The sequence below is a fragment of the Saimiri boliviensis genome, chromosome 18, assembly GCF_048565385.1.
Source record: "Saimiri boliviensis isolate mSaiBol1 chromosome 18, mSaiBol1.pri, whole genome shotgun sequence".
Classification (NCBI taxonomy): domain Eukaryota; kingdom Metazoa; phylum Chordata; class Mammalia; order Primates; family Cebidae; genus Saimiri; species Saimiri boliviensis.
This window is the reverse complement of record NC_133466.1, coordinates 12,923,406-12,950,651: the sequence shown is the minus strand read 5'-3', so window position 1 is coordinate 12,950,651 and position 27,246 is coordinate 12,923,406. Positions and strand designations below refer to the sequence as shown.

The 27,246-nt window shown below is 46.9% G+C and overlaps 1 protein-coding gene and 1 pseudogene across 5 annotated transcripts in view; both read left to right on the top strand.

Moving 5' to 3' along the window:
- Positions 1-26,944, top strand: part of EVA1C (eva-1 homolog C) — a 110,392-nt gene extending 83,448 nt beyond the window's left edge. For 3 of the 5 annotated variants that reach the window (XM_039480565.2, XM_039480558.2, XM_003927664.4), the window contains 4 exons: positions 1,900-2,043; positions 8,922-9,002; positions 11,298-11,387; positions 18,817-26,944. In XM_039480565.2, the coding sequence (XP_039336499.1) occupies positions 1,900-2,043; positions 8,922-9,002; positions 11,298-11,387; positions 18,817-19,193 (692 nt within the window). In that variant the 3' untranslated portion in view covers positions 19,194-26,944. The remainder of the gene's footprint in view (positions 1-1,899; positions 2,044-8,921; positions 9,003-11,297; positions 11,388-18,816) is intronic. The other 2 variants (XM_039480560.2, XM_039480563.2) reach the window with 2 other exon arrangements.
- Positions 2,408-4,396, top strand: LOC104651349 (exosome complex component RRP40 pseudogene; annotated as a pseudogene).
- Positions 26,945-27,246: the final 302 nt, after the last annotated feature.

Sequence of the window (27,246 nt, the reverse complement as noted above, 5' to 3'; positions counted from 1 at the left end):
TGGGGCTCAGTGCAAAATGAAAACACAAAGCCCCTTGTTCAAAAATATATCAGAATTTGGACCAGGCACAGGAAAGAGCTTACTCTGGGTGGGCAGGCCTGCAGAGGGTACTGGGATAGAGGAATCGGAGACCGCCAGGGAGATGGGCACAAGGGAGCTGGGGTCAGTGAGAAATCCCTCAACATGGGCATTTAGGCACTGGAAGTTCCAAAGGCAGGGAACAATTAGGAGCAGCCCTCATCTCTTGGACAGGATGGTGATAGGTCCCTGTGATCTCAAAGGGATCGGTTTTAGGGTGTGTGTGGACATGGGCACATTAAGGAGGGGAGGGGACAGGATGGGTGGGGGAGATGCAGTGGAGGCATCGAGACCCTGAGCTCCTCTGTCACCCAGGCTGGAGTGCAGTGGCGCAGTCTCGGCTCACTGCAACCTCCATCTCCCAGGTTCAAGTGATTCTCCTGCTTCAGCCTCCTGAGTAGCTGGGATTACAGGCGCATACATCATGCCTGGCTAATTTCCGTATTTTTAGTAGAGATGGGGTTTCGCCGTGTTGGCCAGGCTGGTCTCAAACTCCTGACCTCAGGTGATGCACTGCCTCGGCCTCTCAAAGCGCTGGGATTACAGGAGTGAGCCACCACGCCTGGCCAGAGACCCTTTCTAGAAGCCTGGCTGTGAAGGACAAGCATAAGACTGGAGAGAGGTCCTGGGAACTGTTCGAGGGCAGACATGCGCAGGACCCTGTGTGGCTAGGGTCCCTGCCACTGTGACTTCATACTCTCCCTGAGCTGCCCGTCTCCACAGCACCAGCCCTTGGGCACTCTGGGCATGAACCCCTCACGCACGTCTCCAGATCTGAGCCTTTTCTTCAAAACCTTGACCCACCTCACATGCAGGACAATTTCTTTTTTAATGAATGTATGATCTTGTCCTTCAAACTGCCTGCTTCTAACAACGTCCCCTTGCACCTCTCAATAGACCACTGTTTCCGCAGCCCTGCAGCCTAAGGTCTGAAACTGTCCCCGATCCGTCCCTCACCCACCCTTTCATGGAGACCGGGATCGTGGAGCTTGGAGACCAACCTACAGGCCACATTCTTCTCTAGCTGTGTGAGGTTACTGACCCTCCCTGTGTCCACTTTCTCAGCCACAAAATTGACGTGTGTGTGTGTGTGTGTGTGCGCGCGCGCAAGTGTGTATGTATTACAAATAGCCTATCTCATAGGGTAGTTCCCACACCTGGCCCACTGTAGTAGCCGAATACTTTTTATTATTGGGCAAGGTGTGGGAATTAGATAATGAACAAAACAAAAATAGTCTCTCAGCAAACAAGTGCTGAGAACAGGGTTTTGCCATGTTGGCCAGGCTGGTCTCGAACTCTTGACCTCAGGTGATCTGCCTGCCTCCGCCTACCAAAGTGCTGGGATTATAGACTTGGCCAGGCTCGGTCTCCAACTCCTGAACTCATGTGATCTGCCTGTCTCTACTAAAAATACAGAAATTAGCTGGGCGTGGTGGCGTGTCTGTAGTCCCAGCTACTCAGGAGGCTGAGGCAGGAGAATCGCTTGAACCCAGGAGGTGGAGGTTGCAGTGACCGAGATCGCGCCATTGCCCTCCAGCCCAGCAACAGAACAAAAATCAGTCTCAAAATATAAAAAAATAAAAGCTTTCAAGATGGTGCCAGCACAGCACACTAAACCCAGCTTCAGGACTTACCGGACAGGACCGTGATGCTGGCTCTGCCCAGCTGGGGTACTTTAATGAGACAGAAAATAAGCAGAGAAACTGTCCGTTTGACTTGACTCCAGCTCAGCATATTCATTTACCAAGAATGCCGTAGGCTATGTGGTGGCCCTGTGTAGGATGCACCGTGAAATTCTTCTGGGTGTTTCCTGCCTTTCAGATTGCTTGTCTTACTCAGCTTTGCAAGTCCTATCCCGAAGGTGCTATGGGAAGCAGAGATGCAAAATCGTCGTCAACAATCACCATTTTGGAAGCCCCTGTTTGCCAGGCGTGAAAAAATACCTCACTGTGACCTACGCATGTGGTAAGAACACACCCCCACCCCACCAGCTGCCCAAACACGCTGTCTCTTTTGGGGGAGGGTGGTGATCACGTGAATGGCAGGAGTTTGCCCAGAACAAGCCAAACGCTGCTCCTCCTGAAGCTGTTTGGTCATCCCAGGTACCTGAGAGCCCTTTTTCTCTTTCTTATTCTTGTTTATGATAGTCATGTCAGATAAGCAATAGAATTTTCTTTGGTCAAAATTTGTGTAAAAGCACCTTTAGCAATCGGATTGGCAGCCAATTGGGAGGGTGGAGAACGCACAACCAAATGGGGTAAACTGATGTCGCTGAGGGCAGGGATTTTCATCTGGGTTCTTAGGAGGCTCTAAAATGTATTGAGATGTCATGCGAGTTCACGGCGGTGGTGTGTGTCTCCTGTGTATCCTTCCAGGACTGCTTTTAGTTCCCAAATGACTAACTCTCTGGACTGCCAAGGGCTATTTTATCTACAGACTCACGGTGTTGAATCAACAGATCAAATGCTTACCCTAAAATAATAAAAACATTACAGAACAGCATATCTTTGTTTTCCTGCTGTCTTTAAATGATAAAATGAAATGCCTTCTTTGTTTAGATTCTAATTTCATAAAGCAAATCAGCAGTTTATTATTTTCTGAGGATACTATGGATTTCTAGTTTATAATACTAATTTGTTGACTGGTTTTTTCTTTCTTTCTTTCTTTGAAATGAGCGCAAAAGCAAATGAAAAGCAAAGAACATTATAATTGAAGAACCTGATACCTATTCTCCTGGAAATCTCTTTTTCCCCTGCCAAACATTCCTAGCCATTTTACTTTTGTAACAAATTAAGAACATTCTCATCCCCCCAAAAAGAAACCTTGTATCCTTTAGCAGTCAGCCCCCCAAATCCACCCACTACAGCTGCTCTAGCCCCAAGCAACCTCCCATCTACTTTCTGTCTCTATGGATTTGCCTCTTCTAGACGTTTTCCAGAAATGGGATCTACGATATGTGGTGTGCTATGCCTGGCTTCTTTAATTAGCATCTGTTTTCAAGGTTCATACATGTCGTAGCATGTCTCTGTACTTTATTCCTTTTGGTGGCCTAATACTATTCCATTGCATCCTCAGACTTTTATATCCTGAACTAAAAATGCTATTCTCTGCAATAACAATGCTGTCACAGGTATGAAGTGACTACATAAATGTATTACCCAAATAATGGCACCCACTCTTACATTACAGGAAGAATGGTTTTACCTGCTGTGTCTTTATTCCTGCTGCCATGTCTAAGCAGCTCTAGGGAGCAGGAGGCACATTTTGGCTGAGGTTCCCTGAGAGGCCAAAAAGGTCACTCTGAGTACATCCTTGGATAGTTCACCTGGTAGAGCGGAGGATGGTAGACTGGATATGGACCACTCTTGAGGTTCCAGTGGTTTCAGGCCTCTTCATCTGAGTGTTGAATAAGAATCAGGACTTGGCTGGGTGCAGTGGCTCACTCCTGTAATCCCAGCACTTTGGGAGGCTGAGGCAGGCGGATCACCTAAGGTCGGGAGTTCAAGACCAGCCTGGCTAACATGGAGAAACTCCATGTCTACTAAAAATACAAAATTAGCCGGCATGGTGGTACATGCCTGTAATCCCAGCTACTCGGGAGGCTGAGGCAGGAGAATCACTTGAATCCAGGAGGTGGAAGTTGCAGTGAGCCGAGATTGCACCATTGTACTCCAGCCTGGGCAACAAGAGGGAAAAAACTCCATCTAAAAAACACAAAAAAAGATGAAGGACTTTAGCCTCCAAATAAGGTGCAGTTTCAGGTGAGGACCGGCAAAGCTGAGACAACTCTGGGCTGGAGCCACCGTAGCCCTGGGAACAGAGTATGTTCCAATGAAAGGAGACCAGTTGATGGGCACAGTGACAGCTAAATCTGGAGATATATTCAAAGTTGATGTTGGAGGGAATGAGCCAGTTTCTTTGTCTTACTTGGCATTTGAAGGTGTAACTAAAAGAAACAGACCAAATGTGCAGGTCGGAGATCTCATCTACAGCCAATTTGTGGTTTTTAATAAAGAACCAGAGATGCTCTGTATTGACAGCTGTGGGCGAGCCAATGGGATGAATGTCATTGGACAGGATGGTCTGCTTTTTAAAGTGTCTGGGCTTCAGTAAAACACTGTTAGCTCCAGGTGGTGAAATCATATGGGAAGTGGGAAAACTCTATCCACTGAAGATAATGTTTGGAATGAATGGAAGAATATGGGTCAAGGGAAAACCCATCCTGCAGACTTAAATTTTGGCAAACATTTTAGAAGCTTGTGAACACACGACATGAGATCAAAGAAAACAAATCTTCTTCAGATAGGCAGAAAGTTGATATAGGTGGACTTTTTTAAATGGGTCAGTTGAGCCAAGAAACCACGGGTTTCCTGGGGAAAACTTTTTCAGGTGAACCTCTCCCCATGTAGATACTCAGAAGACAAGGTATGAAGGTACAAATTATCTTATTAGAGTCCTAATTAAAATATTTTTATAAGTAACTTGCTGGTTTCACTTCTGCTCTTGTGGGAGAAAAAATCATTACAGAATCGTTCTGTATTGTTTGTTCTGTACAATAACATTTACTAAAACATTTTTGTAAAAGGTGCAGTTTCTAGTGCGCTTTCAAGGATGAGGCAAGAACAGTATAGCTGAGGCTCTCCTTAGCTAATTAAATTAGTCTGTTGTCATTGCTGCTGATAAGACATAACTGAGACTGGGCAATTTACAAAAAAAAAAAAAAAAAAAAAAAAGCAAGGGTTTAATTGGACTTACAGTTCCACATGGCCAGGAGGCCTCACAATCATGGCAGAAGGCAAGGAGGAACAAGTCCCATCTTACGTGGATGGTGGCAGGCAAAGAGAGTTTGTGCAGAGAAATTCCCAGTTTTTAAAACCGTCAGATCTCGTGAGACCCAGTCACTATCAAGAGAACAGCACAGGAAAGACCTGCCCCCATGATTCAATCATCTCGTACCAGGTCCCTCCCACAACATGTGGGAGTTATGAGATTTGGGCGGGGACCCAGAGCCAAATGGTATCACTAATGCTGAGATGAAGATGAGCTTTCAGGGCCTAGGGGTCACATGTCCCACTTCAAGCTCTTCTTCCTTCCATCACTCATTCAGCGCATTGTTCTTTGTGTCAGGAGCCGTGCTGGGTGCCAGGGATTTTGTAATGAACAAAGAGACACAGACGGGAGGCAGTGGCTCACGCCTGTAATCCCGACAGTTTGGGAAGCCGAGGCGGGTGCATCATCTGAGGTCAGGATTTCGAGAGCAGCTTGGCAAACATGGCGAAACACCATCTCTACTAAAAATACAAAATTATCTATGAGGTCAGGAGATCTAGACCATCCCGGCTAACACGGCAAAACCCTGTCTCTACTAAAATTCAAACATTAGCCAGGTGTGGTGGCGCATGCCTGCAATCCCAGCTAGCTGGGAGGTTGCAGCAGGAGAATCACTTGAACACAGGAGGCAGAGATTGCAGTGAGTCACAATCACACCACTGCACTCCAGCCTGGGTGACAGCAGTGAAACTCTATCTCAATTAAAAAAAAAAAGAGAGAGAGAGGCACAGTCCTGTTTTCATGGGGTGAACAGTTGAGGGAGAAAGGCAGGCAGTAAACAAATAGCCAGATACATCATCATGACCTATTGTGACAAATGCTATTTTAGGAAAGGGCAGAAGACTGTAACAGTGGAGGGGGCCTAATTTAGCTTGTAGTGGGGGTGGTTTACATCTTCCAAAGAGAACTCTCCCTTAGGGTGAACACTAGGGTATGCACAGTAGCAGCACTCTTGGGGATGGGCGGGTGGAGCCGAGACACTGAGGTGCTGAGTGGGACAGGAGAGGCGCTGATGAGGAAGACAGCCCTGGTGTAAACTGCTGAGATCAGGGTCCTGCACACAGTAGGAGCTCCACGAAGAGTGGTTCCTAGTGTTCTCACTAACGTATCTGAAGTGGAGAGGGACAGTGACCTATCACTACCCAGTCCCCAACCTCGTTCTGAACCAGTCTAAAACAAAGAGATGCAAAAATCTGAGAAGCGTGTGGATACCTGTGATTTTAAAGGTCTTAGAAGATTCTGTGGATCTCAGAGCCATTTTCACATAGCAGATGCGCACATTCCCTGCAGTGGCCTGTGGCATCCACAGCCAATTTCATCTTTTGACTGCCTGGTTATTCTGCAAAGTGCATCCTAGAATGCCCTTCCTTTCCGAGCTCCTCTACAAAATTCTGATTCTTTCTCAAACTGTGAAGGCTCTGGCATTTGTCAAGAGCCAAGGCCCTCCTTGTTCTTGTAGTTTGAGAATATGCCAAGAGACAGACATGAGAAAGAAGTGCCACTCCTGGCAGGGAGAGATGACCCTTCCTGGGCTCACTGCTGCCAGGAAATCAGGGCATCGTTTTCAGGGCCCAGAAATGAAGGACAGGTAATTAAAGCAGAAAGCAGTTTGCAGCAGCTCAGCTCAGCTCTCGGGCGCTGCCATGGTCCCGGGATCAGTGTCCCTGTGGACAGCCCAGGAACATTCCTCAGAGACCCTGGAAATCATCAGCCACCTCCACCAACTCCGTGGGCCTCCCTGGAAAGTCTCCCTTGCTGCTGATGGGCTCGAAGGCGCCAGAGGCTCCTGTAAGTGGAAAACTCACAATCTAGGAATGTCCTGTGGTTATTGGTCCGGGGACATCCCCAGAAGAACTTAGTGAAGCCCTCCGAGAAGGGAAACGAGGTTTTCTTGCTATTGAAGATGTCCCCGCACCGCCGTACTTTTTTAAAAAAGCGGTGTAGTTGAATTTGCAGTTTGTTTTGGCTTTCTTGCTACTTCCTGCTACTATTCTGAGATCTCGGCTGGGCTGATGAACAAACAAAAATAAGCCATTTTCTGCAGCAAGAATATTTGGATTCCTCGCCCTTCCCCCAGCCTGCCCGCTGTTCCTGCGGGTGCTGTCCTCTGCCGGCTGCCTTGGCTGCGGTTCTGACCTCCCAGGGCTTATTCTTAGGGTCAGTTCGGCAGAGTCATAAACACCTTCAAAGGAATTGGTCAGGTGGCCATCCGCACCTGCATCTTTCTGTAGTTCTTTCTGATAACATTTAGCAAATCACTCTAGCATAGTCTTCAAATTCTCTTCAGATTTATGATGGAAACAGAGGCAAAGAGCTTGGGGCAGAAAGCAGAAGAGTGGGAGCTGGGAGAATTTGGCGGTGGATTTTGACCTCGTCACAGTCATTTAGCGTTACTAAGTCCGGGAAAGCTCATCTTCAAAGCTAACCATCCTATTTTTTCTCTTTTTCTTTCTTTCTTTCTTTCTTTCTTTTTTTTTTTTTTTTAACACAAGAGTCTTACTCTGTCACTCAGGCTGGAGTGCAAAGGCACAATCTCAGCTCACGGCGACCTCTACCTCTTAGGTTCAAGTGAGCGAGTCCAGCTAAGTTTTGTATTTTTAATTGAGATGGGGTTTCACCATGTTGGCCAGGCTGGTCTCGAACTCCTGACCTCAAGTGATCCACCTGCCTCAGCCTCCCAAGGTGCTGGGATTATAGGCATGAGCCACCACGCCCAGCCCAGAGTTAACCACTCCATTGAAGTGTTACTTACCTTAAATTTTCTATTACAAGTGAATACAATTCAATGATTTTTTTAGTAAACTCTGAGTTGTGCAACCGTCGCTACTCTCCAGTTTAAATTAGAAACAACAACAACAACAAAAAAAAACCCAAACATTTTCACAATCCCCCAAAGTTCCCTTGTGCTCGTTTGCCATCACTCCCCTATTCCCACCCCCTGCTCCCAGGTAACCACTCATCTACGTTTTGTCTCTAGGTTTGTCTTTTCTGAATATTTCATACAAATGGAAGTACATAATAGATGGTTGTATGTGTGTGTGGCTGGCTTCTTTAACTAAATGCAATGTTTCAGAGGGTCATCCATGTTGTAGCATGTATCAGATCGGTACTTCACTCCTTTTCTTTTTTTTTTTTTTTTTTTTTTGGAGATGGAGTCTCACTCTGTCACCCAGGCTGGAGTGCAATGGCACAATCTCTGCTCACTGCAACCTCTGCCTCCGGGTTCAAGTGGTTTTCCCTGCCTCAGCCTCCCATCTAGCTAGGATTACAGGCGTGAGCCACCACACCCAGCTAATTTTGTATTTTTAGTATGGAAGGGGTTTCACTATGTTGGCCAGACTGGTCTTGAACTCCTGAACTCAAGTAATCTGTTGACCTTGGCCTCCCAAAGTGCTGGGATTACAGATGTGAGCCACCGTGCTTGACCTTCATTCCTTTTTATTACTGAGGTATATTCATTGGATGGATATATCATATCTTGTTTTTATTCTTTTTGAGATGGATTCTTGCTCTGACACCAAGCTGGAGTGCAGTGGTGTGATCTTGGCTCACTGCAACCTCGGCCTCCCGGGTTCAAGCGATTCTTCTGCCTCAGCCTCCCGAGTAGCTGGGATTACAAGGTGCGCACTACCACGTCCAGCTAATTTTTGTGTCCAGCTAAGTGATGGGGTTTCACCATCTTGGCCAGGATGATCTCAATCTCTTGACCTTGTGATCCGCCTGCCTCGGCCTCCAAAAATGCTGGAATTACAGGCATGTGCCACTGCACTGGCCTTGTTACTTTTTTAGTATTGCAAAATGGGCCTAAAACCATCTCTCTGAGGTGTTTGATGATCATGTGGATACCACTGGGTTGTGTGTATATATGTGTACCTAACAGGAAGAGTGAGTGATTCTTGCACTGATTTGGAAAGTGATTTTAAAATCTTATCTACATTGCATTAAAAAATATATTAAGAGTACACATTTAAAAAATATACCAAGTATGTAAAATGTTTCTTTTTGGCTTTTAGTTCCCAAGAACATACTCACAGCGATCGATCCAGCCATTGCTAATCTAAAACCTTCTTTGAAGCAGAAAGATGGTGAATATGGTAATTTTTATGGCTTACTACCAGCATTTCTCTTAACGTAAAGGTAGACAGCCCCTGGGTGACCACAGTTGGGCACACCTTGGTTAGTATGGAAGGGGCTGTCAGGAGGTGTGTTTGAGGTACCGGTCCTGGTGATGACAGGCTTTGACCAACCGTTGCAAATGGTGAACACGACTTACTTTGTTTTGATTTTTTTTTTTAAATCAGAAGTAGGGTACACCTCCCTTCGTTCTCCTCTCACTTCCTAAAAGGAAAATCACTTTGAAAAGACATCCACTCAGAAATAAATTTGGGCTTCCTGGATTACACAATGAGCTTTTTGCAAAGTTCAGGTCATTGGAACCTGCATGGGCACCAGGGCCAGCTAGGACCTGAAGGCCCCTGTGCCTCTGTACACGCCACCTTCCTCCTTACTTTCCTTTCTTCCTTTCTTTTTTTGAAACGGAGTTTTGCTCTTGTTGCCCAGGCTGGAGTGCAGTGGCACAATCTCGGCTCACTGCAACCTCCGCCTCCCGGGTTCAAGCGATTCTTCTGCCTCAGCCTCCGAAGTAGCTGGGATTACAGGCGCCCACCAGCACATTGGCTAATTTTTGTGTTTTTAGAAGGGACGGGGTTTCATCACATTAATCAGGCTGGTCTCGAACTCCCAACCACAGGTGATCCACCTGCTTCAGCCTCCCAGAATGCTAGGACTACAGGCGTCAGCCACCGCACCCAGCCCCGCCTAGTTTTCACTCGGCTTTTGTAAATGGGGTTGGAAGGGTGGGGCTTTGAGGGGGTTGGACATTTGGACTTTCTTATCAAATCTAGTATGGAATTCAAACCCATGGGGCTCCTGATAGAATTTGCAGAGACGCAGCAGAGCGTCTAAGATGTTAGGCTTTGGTGAGAGTCTTTTCTTGTGTTAATTTTATTATATGTATCAGGTCTTTCCCCACTGAGTATAAAAGTATGCTTGATATGAAAAACACATGAAAGCACCCCTAGTCCAAAAGCTCAAAGAGAACTAGTGGTAACGTTCTTCTGTGTCCTTCTAGCTGGTCACCTGACCTTTCTGGCAGGCTCCGTGTTCCTTAGTTCCACTTCTCTTTCTTTTTTTTAAAAAAATTAATTAATTAATTTCTATTATTATTATTATTATAAATAAAGACAAGGCTTTGCCACGTTACCCTGGCTGGTCTCACACTCCTGGGCTCAAGCTGCCTCTCCACCTCATCCTCCCAAGGTGCTGGGATTACAGGCATGAGCCGCCGTACCCATTCTCCACTCATTTTTCTAACAGGGTTCCCACCTGATCCATGAACAGCCTGGTCCCCCTGCAGTGAGGGACTGAGGGCTAGCACTGTCCTCAGAGACATCTGTCCTCAGAGATATCTGTCCTGTCTGACATCGCTAGGCGTCCCCCAGGCCCCCAGGGTGTCCCATCACAGGCTTGCTTAACTCCATCCAGCAGTGTAACCAGGATCTAAAAGGAGATCTGCCCCACATTTTGCTGTCGTTTCCAAAAAAAAAGTAGCCCAACACACCCTTCCTCCCTAATGGAGGCTTATTTTATCTCTAGTCACACAATGGACAGCAGCTTCATGCTTAAAGGGAGATATTATTGGCCGAGCACAGAGGCTCACGCCTGTAATCCCAGCACTTTGCGAGGCCAAGGCAAGCAGACCACCTGAGTTCAGGAATTCAAGACCAGCCTGGCCAACACGGTAAAACCCTGTTTTGTATCTTTAGTAGCTCTACTAAAGATACAAAAATTTGCTGGGCATGGTGTCACGTGCCCGTAATCCCAGCTGCTCCAGAGGCTGAGGCAGGAGAATCACTTGAACCCAGGAGGTAGAGGTTGCAGTGAGCCAAGGTTGTGCCATTGCACCCCGGCCTGGGCAACAAGAGTGAAAACTCCGTCTCAAAAAATAAATAAATAAAATAAAATAAAATAAAGTGAGATGTTGTTAAGCCTCCGAGGGGCGTGATGAACGTCCCTGCCTTTAGGATGGGAAAATCCATTTGGTCCCTTTTGCAGTGAAGCGGAAGAGGGGCACCTAAAGTTGGAACCAATACTTTAAAAAAATTTCTAACCCTTGTTATGCTTTAATATTTTCAGGGACTGCTTACTATTTAATAAGTGCTCTTCCTGGGTTAATCTTCCATAATTTAGCTAGAGGCCCATTTATTTGATTTCTGTGACTTTTAATTATTCCAGCAGCACCTGGGGTAGGAGCAGCAGGGGCCTCTTAGGATAGATAGGTGAACTATGAACAACTGTGATTAATTGGTCTTGCATTTTTCATGACACAGATATAAACTTCGACCCAAGCGGATCGAGGGTTCTGAGGAAAGATGGAATTCTTGTTAGCAACTCTCTGGCAGCCTTTGCTTACATTAGAGGTAGGTCAATGAATCGAAGCTTCTTAGAGTGCTAATGGATTTACCAAAGTCTTGTTAATAAACGTGCTGTTCAATTATAACACTCAGACAACTCAAGAACGATGACTTCAAGTTTGACATGCCAACCACCACTTTCTAAGATTCAGAAACAGGGGCCCTGAGTTCAGGCACAGTTGCAACCAGGCGGCCAGTAAGAGAACCACACATGCAGACAAAGCCACACTGTTTAGGGGTAGACAGACATTTTTTGCTTTTGAAAAGTAGAAACCTGAGGAATGCATTTCCCAGGTCTAAAATTTGGGAAGGAACTAGGATTATTGAATTCCAACCCTGGCTGGGAGAAAAATGAGCCAGAAGGTCACTTAGGAAACAAGGCGGAAAATGAGCCAGAAGGTCACTTAGGAAACATACCCCATGAAAACAGAGCCACTTTCTGAGTCATGAGTGTTATTCCTGATGGTTACCAAGGATTCCCTTGTTAATCTTGCCCATGAGGATCAATCAGACTCAGCCCTCACAAATTAGCAGAGCCAAAATGCTTATACCAAAGCCAGCCACACTGCAGGGACCTCTTCATTGAGGGGAAGATATGTACAATCTTTCCTCACCACCCTGTCTGCTTAGCTTAAGATAGAATGCATTTTGGCCGGGCGTGGTGGCTCAAGCCTGTAATCCCAGCACTTTGGGAGGCTGAGGCGGGTGGATCACGAGGTCAAGAGATCGAGACCATCCTGGTCAACATGGTGAAACGCCGTCTCTACTAAAAATACAAAAAAAATTAGCTGGGCATGGTGGTGCGTGCCTGTAATCCCAGCTACTCAGGAGGCTGAGACAGGAGAATTGCCTGAACCCAGGAGGCGGAGGTTGCGGTGAGCCGAGATCGCGCCATTGCACTCCAGCCTGGGTAACAAGAGCGAAACTCCGTCTCAAAAAAAAAAAAAAAAAAAAAAAAAAAAAGATAGAATGCATTTTGGAATGTCATCTGCAAGTTTCAGCAATGCCTGCCTATGTTCAGAGAGACAAAAACTAGAGACCTTCAGTAAAATACATATTAATATAACACATAAGAGATTATCATTCAAGGCCTGCTAGAGATGGGACTCTTTGGGGTAAGCCTGTCTCAGAGGAAAATAGAGGCTTAGAGAATGTATTTGTCTGTTCTCCTACTACTAATAAAGACCTACCTGAGGCTGGGTAATTTCTAAAGGAAAGAGGTTTAATGGACTCACAGTTCCACACGGCTAGAGAGTCCTCACGGTCTTGGTGGAAGCTGAATGAAGAGCAAAGTGACATCTTACATGGTGGCAGGCAAACTCTCGTGAGACTTATTCACTATCACGAGAACCGCATGGGAAAGACCTGCTCCCAAGATTCAGTTACCTCCCTCCAGGTCCCTCCCATGACACAGGATTATGGAAGCTACAATTCGAGGTGAGATTTGGGTGGGGACACAGCCAAACCATATCAGGAAAGGATCTCAATACAAGAGATGCGGAGTTTAGCCTCGGGGTCCCCTCCATCGCGTCATCCTCCACATCAGGATTCCTCCTGTGTTCGTAGGGTGTGGGTGTCGGTTTATTCTGTGGGTCCTCTCTTTTCTAACCACCTTCTCATTTCCATGTCTTGCTTATCCTGATCATGGTCAATGTTAAGAACTGTAAGAATTTTTATTGTCAGAAATATCCCCATATTTACAAAGTCCCTGGAGAGCTTCTTGGAGATCCTCCAGAAAATAACGATCAAAGGGGAATGAGACTGACATTACACTCAGTGAGCTGTGGCCATGTTGTGTGCTTTACCCCAACTGCCTTATGTTCCTCTCAACGACCGCCTTAGCCACCCCAGCTGCCATAACAAAGTACCCGAGATTGGATGGCCCATAGAGCGGACATTGATTTTCTCACTGTTCTGGAGGCCAGAAGTCCACGATCAAAGTATCCACCCGTCACTTTCTGGTGAGAGCTCTCTTCCAAGCTTGCAGACAGCAGCCTTTTTGCTCTGTCCTCACATGGCAGAGAGGGGCAGAGAGAGAGACAGAGACAGAGACAGCTCTTCTTTTTATAAAACCACCAATCCTGTCAGATTAGGACTTTACCCTTGGCACCTTCTTTAACCTTAATTAACTCCAAATGAATGAATTGTGGGGAACACCATTCAGTCTATAGCAAAAACCTGAGAGAGGGGACTCTGGTCCCCTGTTCTGCACTTGGAGCTGATGGTCAGAGGAGTTGAGCCATTTACCTGAGGACACCATGGACGGTGGCAGGACCAGGATTCAGGCTCAGTTAATACGAGGCTTGAATTCCAGCTACTCTGAATTTTGAGGGATGCAACCACCCCCACCCACACACACACACTGATCCTGAGTGGTCTAAATTAGCTTCCCTCCATCCTTTTTATGTGATTGTCATTCCCAGAAACCACAGGATAGAGTCAATTGTTTAGTGCCGGTCTCTCCTGCTAGAGTCTCAGCTTCATAGGGGCAGGTATTTGTCTGATTTTGTGTCGTGTCCCTGTATCTAGCATGCAGTGCTGGTACGGAACAGGTGCACGGTCAGTAGTTAAGGAACAATTGAATGGTGACTACTGATCTGGGCTTATGAGCTTTTTCCTGTGTCTTATTGTCATCTAGTGTTTGTTATTTATAAGATGTCAATTTTTTTTAAATGTAAGGATTTGATGAGCTGTTACTTGGTTTTATTGAGGGGTGTTTTGGGCTATTTATCTCAGCAAGCCATGACCACGCCTTCATATAATGTCCAAGAAAAGGAGTCTCTAAATGCGCTATGTTGGATGTTAGCTGAATGAAATCACCACAAGAAGCTCGTGACTCAAATCATGGAGGCTCACAAGGTCCCAGTGGAATGGGTGCCTCTGCACTTGCCTGCGGATTTTCTTAGCATGTCTGTGTTGCTGTCTGGGTGGCCACTCTGGATGTGGGAAGCACGCAGTGCATGCTCAGGGGTCCGCACAGGCCAGCGTGCCACAGAGATGCATGTAGACATCAGGTTGGGTCATTTCGACTTAAACAGGCAGTGGCCACCAGCTAGTGTCACACACTGCTGAGCTCCATCCTTGCTGCTGCTGGAGAGAGGTGCCCAGACAACGTTCAGTCGCATCCCCAGCCCCACTGTGCACATGTGACCCACGGGCTGAGCTGGGGTCTCTAGACAGCCCCGAAGCAGGAGCAGCAGGGAGCCGAGAGTTTGAGCAGGGCAGTTTCCAGCCCAAACCATCCAAATAGGTGGCAGATGGGGTGAATCCAAAAGCACATCTCCCAGGTCAGGCTGCAAGTAGTTTTGAGACAGTAGTGCAGTCCAGTGTACATGGGGACAAGAGAAACAGAAATCGAGAGGTTTGTCCCCTGATATTGAAGCACAGAGGTTAGCATGACCTAAATCCATCAATTACCTCCTGGGGAGTACCCGAGAGAAACGCTTGCAGGTGTTGACCAGGGACATTTACAAGAATGCTCATGATCATCCACAAAAGCAGAAATCTGGCAACAGCAGGAGAGCGGGTAAAGAAACAGTTCCCCGCCCACAGCAGGAGAGTGGGTGAATAAACTACATTATAGTCAAGATAATGGAACATCATACAGTGATATGATATTGAGTTAAAAAAAAAGAGCCCCAAATCTCTGACACTACCTATAACATTATACCCTTTAAATAAAATTTTAGGAATACATGAAGATGGAAAACAAAAACTATAGAAAAAAGGAAGGAGGGAAGTAAACAGCATGGAAAATATCCCTCATGTCCCTAAGCATCAGTCCACTTTAATAAATTAGTAGATTGTTCAGGATTATTACTCATTCCAATTCCTTGTAAAGAAGTCATAGAAGGGGAGGAAGGCCACTGTAAAGGCCAGTGATTAGATGAAATAACAGAAATATCAACTCTGGAAAAGACGATAAGTAGATGGGGTTCCGTTTCCTCACACACAGCACTCCTTGAAGTTGGCAGCATCACTGCCAGTGGGGCTCAAAGTTTATGTTTCCCAAGACAGAGAGGTTGAGTCGTAGCCCACCTTGAAAGCCCTAACAGCACCACAGGAGAGGGTTTTGAGAGGACAGTGGCTCAGAGATTTTGGGGGAGAGGAGGGCTGCAGGAGGGGGGAATAAGAGGGGAATTCAAGGGAGAGGAAGATGAAAGTGAAGTCAGGAGAGAGGAGGCTTCGATCTGCAGGGGGAGAAGGAGAGGAGACTTGCCCCACTGGGTCAGCACCTCGGGTCTTGGCATCATTTTGTGCATTACTGTTTAACGACTGTTCCAAGTGCCAGAGTCTCCAAATTCCCATTCTGCCATGATCCCCAGAAATGAACAGAGCCCCACATCTCTCACAAAGGATCCATGTCTATATTTGACAAAATCTTCTAAATATCTCAACCCTTAGGAAAAATATATTGTTAGTAGTACTACAAACATGACTTGCCACCCCTCCCTCAGCCAAAATAAATATTTCATTAAGACATCTATGTCTGGCCGGGCGCAGTGGCTCAAGCCTGTAATCCCAGCACTTTGAGAGGCCAAGGTGGGCAGATCACAAGGTCAAGAGATCGAGACCATCCTGGTCAACATGGTGAAACCCCATCTCTACTGAAAAAAAAAAAAAAAACAAAAAAAACATTAGCTGGGCATGGTGGCGCATGCCTGTAATCCCAGCTACTCAGAAGGTTGAAGCAGGAGAATTGCCTGAACCCAGGAGGCAGAGGTTGCGGTGAGCCGAGATTGCACCATTGCACTCCAGCCTGGGTAACGAGTGAAACTCCGTCTCAAAAAAAAAAAAAAAAAAAAAAAGACATCTATGTCTGCCGGGCACAGTGGCTCATGCCTGTAATCCCAGCATTTTGGGAGGCCAAGGCGGGTGACTTACCTGAGGTCAGGAGTTCGAGACCAGCCTGGCCATCATAGTGAAACCTTGTCTCTACTAAAAATACAAAACTAGCAGGGCATGGTGGCATGTGCCTGTAATCCCAGTTACTCAGGAGGCTGAGGCAGGAGAATTGCTTGAACCTGGGAGGTGGAGGTTGCAGTGAGCCAAGATTGTGCCACTGCACTCCAGCCTGGACGACAGAGCAAGACTCCATCTCAAAAAAAAAAAAAAAAAAGAAAAAAAAAGAAGACATCTACGTCTGAAAGAGAGGGATGAGTTATTCTAACAGAAACAACAGCAAGAAGAACCACATATTTGCATCCACTAATTACACCAGTGACTTGAGCTGCAAGTGATGGAAGCTGAATGGGGACATTTCAGGTTTTAAGAAAATAAGCTCTCCCAGTTCCATCTCTCTGATCAGATCAGAGGCTGGATCCCTCGACTGTGCATGAAACTTGACAGCCCTTGAGTTTAGAAGCTCCAATTCTGGACCACTGGGGAAGAACAGAAGTAGTGAAGACAGCAGTTTTCCTTTTTAACTTAGAATCACAGGGGAGGAAGTGTGCCTGGAGGAGGACCCGTTCAGTTGAGACATGCTGAGAAAATGCTAGGGGTACCTACTGCACATCCCAGCACCCCACAAAGAGCCCACTGTTCAAGTCCTGAGTTCCAGGACTGACTCTACTTGAAGAGGCCAACTGACCCCAGTCACAGACTTTCCCTAGGTGGGGCTCAGCTTGAACATCTACACCAGGATCAGCAAACTGGCCTGTGAGTCAAATCTATAAATAAAGTTTTATTGATACACAACCATGCTTTGTGGTTGCTATGCGGTTGTTTTTGCACTGCAACAGCAGAGTTGAATATTTGCAACAGAAAATGTATGGTTCTTAAAACGTAAAATACTTACTGCCTGGCTACTTACCGGAAAAGTTTCTCAACTCCTGATTCGTATTACGAAGGACTTAACTGGATCACTATTTCTCAGAATGGGGGTGATAACACCCCGAGGGGTACACAACCATAAGTGGGGATAGTGACAGTAACAAAGTAAAGTAGCCCTTTCCATATAGAGTTAGTGTCGAGGCAAACATACGTAAAGGTTTAGACCGAGACACATAGCACATGTTAGCATTATTTTTGTTTCTACGATTTTTGTCTCCAAGTAACTTTACCAAATGATTTCATTTCTATTATTCTATGGAGAATCCATTTGGATGCAGGGAAAATTTCCAGAACTTTGTATTATATTTATATTTATTTCACTTTGCTATTTTGTTGTATTGCAATAAAATATATTTTTTATTTTATTTTAGTATTTTTTTGTTTTCTTTTTCCTTTTTCTTTTCTTTCTTTTTATTTGTTTGTTTGTTTGTTTGTTTTTGAGGCAGGGTCTCATGCTGTTAGCCAGGCTAGAGTACAGTGATGCAATCTTGATTTCCCAGGCTCAAGTGATCCTCCTACCTCAGCTTCTCTAGTAGCTGGGACTATAAGCATGCAATACTATGCCCAGCTATACTTTGTTTATGTTTTTGTTTTTTTTGTAAACATAGGGTTTCACCATGTTGCCCAAGCTGGTCTTGAACCCCTGAGCTCAAGCGATCCACCCACCTTGCCCTCCCAAAATGTTGGGATTACCGGCGTGAGCCACCACACTCAGCATATTTTTGTATTTTATATTACAGTTGGCCTTCTGCGTCTCTGGTTTTCACATCTGTGGATTCAACCAAGGCAGATCGAAAGTATCTTTTTTGAACGGATAGTTGCATCTATATCAAACATGTACAGACAATTTTTCCTGTCATTATTCCCAAAACAATACATTGTAGCAACTACTTACATAGCATTTCCATTGCATTCGATATTATAAATAATGCAGAAGTGATTTAAGGAATAGGGGAGAGTGTGCTTATGTTGTATGCAAATTCTATGCCATTTCATATTAAGTGACTCCAGCGTCCGCGAATTTTGGTATCCTGGGAGTGTGGGGTAGGGGTCCTGGAACCAGTATGCCACAGACACTAAGGGGTAACTGTACATTTATATTTACTTTTTAATCTGAAAAAGAACAGAATTCAGTTTTGCTAACATCTATTTTATTATTACTTAGGTTCACCTATACACTTCATACATAAATTAATTCTTCATGATCTACTTCTACTACTACTACTAATAGCAACACTTTATTGAGCATTTACTATGTGTCAGTGAGTATTCTGAGAGCTTTATAGGAATTCACTCATTTCACCGTAACAACTCTGTGATGAAACGTACTATAAGCCCTGGTTTACAGATGAGTCTGGCTCTGGAGCCCCTCTGCTGTGTGTTTTTCTCCTACACATGTATATATTGACTCCATATGCTCAAAAGCCTTTTGAAAAAAAGTCAGTGGGGATATATGATCCTTGTGGTGTGGACAGTTTCAAAGGCGCTGGACTGGCATTCTTCATTAGCCCCCTGCTTGGGCAGACGCCTGGTTTCTGCGGGTGTGGCACCGGTCGTGCCTGCCGGCCCCTCCCAGCTTCTGACATGTTCTTTCCTCCCGCAGCCCACCCCGAGAGAGCTGCCCTGCTGTTTGTGTCCAGTGTCTGCATTGGCCTGGCCCTCACATTGTGCGCCTTGGTCATCAGAGAGTCCTGTGCCAAGGATGTCCACAAGTTGCAGCTGGGGAGGGAGCAGCTGGTCCCGGGAAGTGACAGGGCTGAAGAGGACAGTGAGGACGCAGAAGAGGAGGAGGACTCCTCTGACTCTGACTTCCCAGGGGAACTGGCGGGGTTCCATAGGACTTCATATCCTGTCTACAGTTCCATAGAAGCTGCAGAGCTCGCAGAAAGGATTGAGCGCAGGGAGCAAATCATCCAGGAAATATGGATGAACAGTGGTTTGGACACCTCACTCCCCAGAAACATGGGCCAGTTCTACTGAAAACCACATGCGTCTTGAGGCGATCGCACTTTCTGAAGAAGGAAGGATCCCAAATGCCCCTCCAGTTCTGGTTCACCTGTACCTTCTATGAAGGAGAATTTGTCATGTCATCCAACACTCGTGAGGCCAGGAAGCTATTAAAGGGACGTTTCAAGCTGTTTCCAGCACATTCCAAAATAAATGAGGAGGGAAGAGTCTTTGTTTTCTGTATTTATTTGAATTTGTGTCTATACATTCACAAGTCTATATATACTTAATTAGAATTTACATTTTTGGGGCGCTTATAACGTCAGGTACTATTCTAGCTGCTTTTCGTGTCCTGAGTCATTCGGTCTTCACAACATCATGAGATGGTCCTATTACCCCCTTTTTACAGATAAGTAAACAGAAGATTTATATATACCTGTAAAACAGTTATACAGATACTGAGCAAACATGAGCTCATGAGTGATTTTAACCACTGACTTTGTTTAGATCAAGGGTTAGCAAATTTTAAAGAGGCAAGGTGACAGGCCAGGCACAGTGGCTCACGCCTGTAATCCCAGCACTTTAAGAGGCCAGGGCAGGCAGATCACTTAAAATCAGGAGTTTGAGATCAATCAGCCTGGCCAACGTGGTGAAACCCCATCTCTACCAAAAATAAATAAAATAAAAAATTAGCCAGGTCTGTTGGCACATGCTTGTAATTCCACCTACTCGGTAGGCTGAGGCAGGAGACTCGCTTGAACCTGAGAGGCAGAGGTTGCAGTGAGCCAAGATCATGCCATTGCACTCTAGCCTGGGCGACAGAGTGAGAGACATTGTCTCAAAAAAAAAAAAAAAAAAAAGGGCAAGATTATAAATATTTTAGGCATTGTGGGTCAAATCCTCTCTGCCACAATTACTCAATTCTCCATTGCAGCTCAAAAGCACCCACAGATAATACATAATGAATAAACTTGGCTGTATTCCAATAAAACCTTCTTTTTGGACACTGAAATTTGTTTCATTTTATTTTCATGTTACAGATTCTCTTTTTTTCAAACCAACCATTTAAAAATGTAAAAGCCAGAGGCCAGGAGTTTGAGACTATCCTGGGCAACATAATATGACCCCTACCTCTATTTAATTTTTTTAAAATAATGTAAATAAAAGTAAATAAAAATGTAAAAACCATTCTTAACTGAAAGGCTATTCAAAAACAGACAGCAGGATGGATCTGGCCTGTAACCTGTTTTTATAAACAAAGTATGGTTTGCAAAGCCTAAAATATTTACTTTCTTGCCCTCTATAGAAAAAAGGTTGCTGGCTTCTTTTTTAGAGCTTAAAACAGCAGAGCTCCTGGTGGTAAAAGCCATCAATCAGGGTACCTAACAACGCAGTGGGCCAGGATCAAGTGGAGCTGGCTCCAAAATCTCCCCCAAAACTGGGTCCCAGCCAGGCGTGGTGGCTTACGCCTGTAATCCCAGCATTTTGGGAGGCCAAGGCAGGTGGATCATGGGTCAGGAGTTCGAGACCAGCCTAACATAGTGAAACCCCATCTCTACTAAAAATATGAAAATTAGCCACATGTGGTGGCGGGCGCCTGTAGTCCCAGCTACTGGAGAGGCTGAGGCAGAAGAATCGCTTGAACCCGGGAGGCAGAGGTTGCAGTGAGCAGAGATTGTGCCACTGTCCCCCAGCTTGGAGACAGAGTGAGACTCGGTCTCAGAAAACACAAACAACTGGCTCCTACCCCACTGGGGGAGGGCCCGGTGGAGGAGCAGAAGAGAAAGTTCCAGAAACAGACTCCAGCGGGAGAACCGACGATTGGTTTCTGCAGATGGTTCCCCCTGGTGGACAGGAGGCTAATAGCTGTGGCATCAAACAAGAAAACAGAATGGGGCTTAGAATATGCCTGCTACCAAAGAGCTCTCTCTGCATTTTCTTACCTTATCATCACTAACCCTGCAAACACAGGGAAACAATCGGGATTTCGCCATGTTGGCCAGGCTGGTCTCGAGCTCCTGAACTCAGGTGATCCTCCTGCCTCAGCCTCCCACAGTGCTGGGATTATAAGCATGAGCCACTGTGCCTGGCCTGGAAAGAAATCTATTCTACATCATAGCAGAGAATGAAGTGAATTCCATTGTCCGACTGCTTCATAACGATTTGTTCTAATCAAAGATACTCTTTGTCCTTTCACGTCCCTGAGTGCAGCAGGGAGCACTTCGATATTGTCCCAGCTCCCAGAGCAGCTGTCTGTCTCTATTTCCAGTTTGAAGGCAGCATCTTGCCTTTCTCCATGAGCACAAATGCCGTCCAGCTGATGGCTGATGACTGTCTTCTTGGGGCTGCAGATGATCAGTTTACCAGTTGAAGAAAGAGCTGTGCCCACAGTGGTCTCAGTCAAATGCTTTTCTTGAATTCCACGAATAGGTTTTCCCTTATCTGAATCAGCTGCCAGCAGCATGCACACTTACACACACAGAGAGACACACACACCCCCTCCCAGGATCCCTGCAGAGGCAGCTGGTCAACAGGGTTGCTAGCTCCAGGGTCAGTCTTTGGCCTGTGCAGATAGAGTGAGATATTTCTTTGCATTTTCAAAGCCTCCAAGAAGAATGCCTTGTTCTTCTTGTGGAAGGAGTCCGAAGGGTCCTGCTGAGGTTGCGTTGGGCTGGGCACAAAGCCCAGGGGGAAATGACCAGAGCAGATTTGGATGAGGGATTGCTGATGGACCGCGGTGACTGGGCGGAAGCTCCCGGGTGGGTCCTCCCAGGGCGTGCGGGCGCCTGTGGCTTCCACTTCTTGCTTTCGTGCAGCAGAGACACCATTGTTTCCAAGCTGTGAGGTCCCAGGAGTCCTGTGAAAAGAAGCCAGAATTCACAGTTGGACCTGTGACCACTTCACAGTTCCCAGGTGGGAACCCAGCTCCACCTTACCCAACCTCTGCCCACCTTCCTGGGGATACCCCTGCATGCCTTATTCACTGTGTCACTCAGGAGTTCAAGACCAGCCTGGCCAACATGGTGAAACCCCGGCTCTACTAAAAATACAAACCCCGAAGGCTCAGTGCACAGGTCGCTGTCCCCCTGGGAGGTTTGCACATCCCTACCTCAGCTACTTGCTGCTAATGCTGACTTTCCATCCATGAGCTGCCTGCTGTGAAATTCTACTCTTCTGGACACTCTCAAGCTTGTCCAAGGGGCTGCTGATGCTTGCAGCAGCCACGACATTTGCTGCTGCTTCAGGGAGAAGCCCAGGGACCAAGCAGGTTCTGGGCAGCCTGGAAGCAGTTCCACTGCTGACCCCACAAACAGGCCCGTTGTGATGTTGGTGCCCCACTCCCAGGCACCAGCCCTCAGCTGCTGAGGAGTGGCTATGAATGGCCCACACCTGTCCTCTTCTGCAGAGAATTACTCTTCCCTCCTGTCTAACAGGTGTTTCCCCGAAAGCACTCCTTCAATCAATCTCTCGTACACGAATCTCTATCTCAGGAAACTGACTTACAGCGTCCAGTGTGCCAGGTCTGTGGACAGGGAGTGTGCCAGCCCCTGCCAAGCCTCAATGCTGGCGGCATCACTTGCAACCTCAGTGGGTAGGAGCCAGGCCCAAAGGAACGTCAGTGACCCTCCCCACTAGCTCGTGGTATCGGGAAAAGTCAGCCACTCATACACCCGGCATTTGGGGAGTCTTGGAAAGAGGTGCCCACAGGATCCTCCTTTCAGTCTCCCCCAGTCTTCTCCATGAGTCCCTGGAAACCAGTCCCTGCTCCAGGAACCAAAACCCAATGCCAGGCAGTCAGGAAAGCCATGCCAGCCTCTCCTCCATCTCCCTGGGTCTCGACACCGCTCCCCACATCCCCAGATGTCCAGCGGGACCTCCTGAAAAGCACCACTGCCCTGAAGCTCCACCCCACTTCCTGCCTGTCACCCTGGACCCCTGGAACACTGACATCAACCAGACTAGACATGACTCTGCTTCAGCTTGGGACTCAGGGTTTCCTCAGTCACTGTGTTACTCTTGTCTCCCAGCTTCTGCTCTGACTCAGTCCTAGCTGAGTCTTGGGGTGACTTATCTGTGCCTCAGTTTCCTCCTCTGTAAAATGGGCATAATAATGAGATCTACTTCCTAGTGGTGCTTTACACATAATGACAATACATTTCAGCTTTTATCATCCATGACGTCTCCCCATGAGAGGCAGCATCCAGCATCCCTTGTGGCCAAGGTCACACCATTTAGACCACACTAAGGGCACAGTGCAAAACTCAAAAGCATTATAAGAATGAGTCATCGAGGGAGAGGACAAGCCAGCCTCCTTCAGCCCTGCTATAGAGACGAGTCTGTGGTGGAGAAATAATCGTATCTGCAGAGCTCAGAGGAAAAGTGTCAAGGCCTGAACTTTCTTGGATTCTGCAGCCAAGTTCATCGTCAAGTATCCAGCACACAGACTTGAGCTGTGCTCGGTTTTGGCAGGGTAGCTGTAACCCGGAACTATGGTCATTTGGTTTTAAAAACCCATTGTAAGCCTGACCACCAGTGCGGAGTTGGCCAAACTCCACCCTCAGACTGGATGGTAGCCTTGGAGATTAAATCCTAAATAATCCAACAAATGCTCTGTGGACTGGAAGCCTCACTGGTCCATAGCTAAAGAGAAGTCAGGAAAGAGCCACGATAACCATCAGCCCGTAAGGGAGGATGCAGGAAGCCAGCTCAGGATCCCGGACCACTGCGTCCTTTTTAGGAATTTCAAATCAACCAGTCACCTCCTCTGCGTGTGGCACAGCACCAGGCTCCCTGGAGAATGAATGAGAGTAGCTAATTGCAGATGCTGTCAGTTCTGGGCTGTGCTGTCCAGGATTGAGCCACTAGCCACATGTGGTCATTTACTTTGAAATTGAAATCAATTAATAAAATGTAAAAGTCACCTGCTCAGTTGCACTGGTCACATTTCAAGTGCTCAACAGCCACATGGCCAGTGGCTACTGCCTTGGAAAGTGCAGATGGCTCTATTGGACAATGCTGAGCTAGTGTATGAAGTCAGGCTTGGAGACACCTGCTCGATTCATTGATAAGATGGGACAGATATTTCCCTGCCCTCACCAACCGAGAACATCATCAAATATCAAAATCCCAGGCACAGAAGTGTGGGAACCCAGCTCCACCCTACCCGAGGATACCCCTGCGCGGCTCTTGTCTGCAAACCCCGAAGGCTCGGTGCACAGACCCTGGTCCCTCAGGGGCTGCAGCCTCACCTTCCTGAGCTCTGACCCCCCACAGAGCCACGACCGCAGGAGTTGTGTCCCTTCCCTCCCCGGCCACACTCAGCCCACTGCTCCTTTTTGCTCCTCACACACAATCTGGCCGTGGTCTTGTGGCATCTGCTGTCATCGTCACTTCTTTGGGCACTGCTGCTGCTGTTAGCTCCCTTCCTTTGTGCCCTGAAAAGGGTGTGACCACCTTGGAGAGCCTAAAGGGCTCCTTTTTCCTGACCCTGCCGGCACCAGCACCCCAGGAACATTTGAGAGCAACCTCAGGCCAGACCTTTCTCTCACATCAGGGCCCTGCCTGCCCCCTGCTCCCGGCAGAGCCCCTGGGTCCACCAGGAAGGGACTGCGCCTCCTGCCTTCTTCTTTCTCTTTCCCTGTCCCTTTGATCGCTTCATCTCTTTGCTGAGCCCATCAGCAGGTTCTGCAGACGCCCTTTCTTTATCCTTCAGGGGTTTAGCTGCACAAGACAGAGTGTAAGAATGACAGCAGGCCGGGCACAGTGGCTCTAGCCTGTAATCCCAGCACTTTGGGAAGTTGAGGCGGGCAGATCACTTGAGGTCAGGAGTTCAAGACCAGCCTCCTGGCCAACATGGTGAAACCCCATCTCTAGTAAAAATACAAAAGTTAGCTGGACGTGGTTGCAGGCGCCTGTAATCCCAGCTACTCGGGAGGCTTGAGAGTCTGTTGAACCCGGGAGGCAGAGGTTGCAGTGAGCCGAGTTTGCGCCACTGCACTCCAACCTGGGCCACAGAGCGAGACTCCAACTCTAAAAACACAAACAACGACAAAGAATGACAGTAAATGGCCAAACCAAGTGGCCCTGGGAGCTCAGAGAAACTGATTCCACCAAATGGACTATGGGAGGCTTCCGGATCAGAGAGAGCGCTCAGCGTGGTCCTCAAAGAACAGGCGGAATTTCCAAATGTGTAGGAAGGTGGGGAAAGGAGCAGCTGCAGTGGGCCGGGAGGTGGGAACAGGAACAGCATGTTTGAAAACAGGGAACAGCCAGAGTGAGGGAAAATGAGGCGAAAAGGGTGAAGGGCACCAGGAGGATGTCTATATTTTGGGCTTTGGCACATGCCTGTGTCCTGGCTCATGCCTGTAATCCCAGCACTTTGGGAGGCCAAGGTGGGCAGATCACCTGAGGTCAGGAGTTCGAGACCAGCCTGATCAACATGGAGAAACACCCTCTCTACTAAAAATACAAAATTAGCTGGGTGTGGTGGCACATGCCTGTAATCCCAGCTACTTGGGAGGCTGAGGCAGGAGAATCGCTTGAAGCCAGGAGGCAGAGGTTGTGGTGAGCCGAGATCACGCCACTGCACTCCAGCCTGGGCGACAAGAGCGAAACTCCGTCTCAAAAAAAGGAACAACACTACCCACTTAGGGCGACATCACTCAGCCTGCTCCTGGCCCTGGGTCCATTACCTGATCCTAACACTGTTTTTTGCCTCAGGATTCTGAGCAGATAAGGAACCCACAGCCAGGAGCAGGCTGGGCCTAGCCTCTAACCTTGACCTTCTGACTCTTGGAATAATAATAATTGCTCCTGATTTTAAGGCCGCTGGTCACCATCTGGTTAATCTCAATATCTTGGAAATGACCAAATTACAGCTGAATTCTGTTGAAGAAATTAAAGTCATCACTCTTACGAGTGATTATCCTAAGTATTCCGGTGACCCACTCGCGTGTACACTTTAAGAGGCAGTTAATATCACCAATGCAAATAGATCTCAAGGGCCTAACAAATTATTTCTGGCAGAGTTCTTTTTTGAAAAGTTTCCAGTCTTTGCCCCAAGACTGCTCACTGCCTAATTGCATTTCCTTCCAGTGAGTCCAACAGAAAATCCAATTGGAAATTTATCTTCAGGTGAAAATGCTGCTTCCTGCTTTTAACTGAACTGCCTGTGATATCATGAGCTCAGGCTGCAGAGACTCAGCCGAACAAAGAGAGGAAAGCTGGTCACTTCTGATTGGGAGGACGTTATTAATTCCCCACACTTTCCCTGTTCCAAACTCATGACTCCATGGATTGGGTCCTTTTAAGAAAAGAAAATAGAGCCTGTCATTTCCTATTGTTTCAGACACGAAATCCAGCCTGGGAAAGATTAAGGGAAGAGGACAGGACTCATGTTCAGATGACTAAGCACCAATCTGACCTGGAAAGGGCTCGATTAGTTTTTGAGGAAGGGAGGGAGCTCCAATTAGAGGCATGTGTAAAATAATGACCTTACCTCACTAAAAGAGAAGAAGGAAAACATTCCCAACTCACTAACAATGAACTAGCAAGAAAGTGTGTTGCAATCTAGGAAGAATTTGCAAACCCAATAAGTTGCCTCGCTACTCTGAGCTCCCAAACTTCCTTCCTTAGAACTTGACCTCTGATTATAAAACCCTGGGCTCTGGGAGAGAGGGGCCTGTGCTGGTCAGCAGAGGGGGAATCATATGGACAGCCAAGCCCAGCTCTGCTCCGCCCGGGTTTCTGGTGGTAAATGAGCCTGTGTTACTCAGTCCATACACATAGACACTTTTTTTTTTTTTTTTTTTTTTAGGCAGAGTCTTGCTCAGTCTCCAGGCTGGAGTGCAGTGGCATGATCTTGGCTCACTGCAACCTCTACCTCCGGGGTTCAAGTGATTCTCCTGCCTCAGCCTACCAAGTTGCTACCATGCCCAGCTAATTTTTGTATTTTTAGTAAAGATGGGGTTTCACCACGTATCCAGGATGGTCTTGATCTCTTGATCTCATGATCTGCCTGCCTCAGCCTCCTAAAGTGCCGGGATTACAGGCATGAGCCACCGTGCCTGGCCAATATAGATAACCT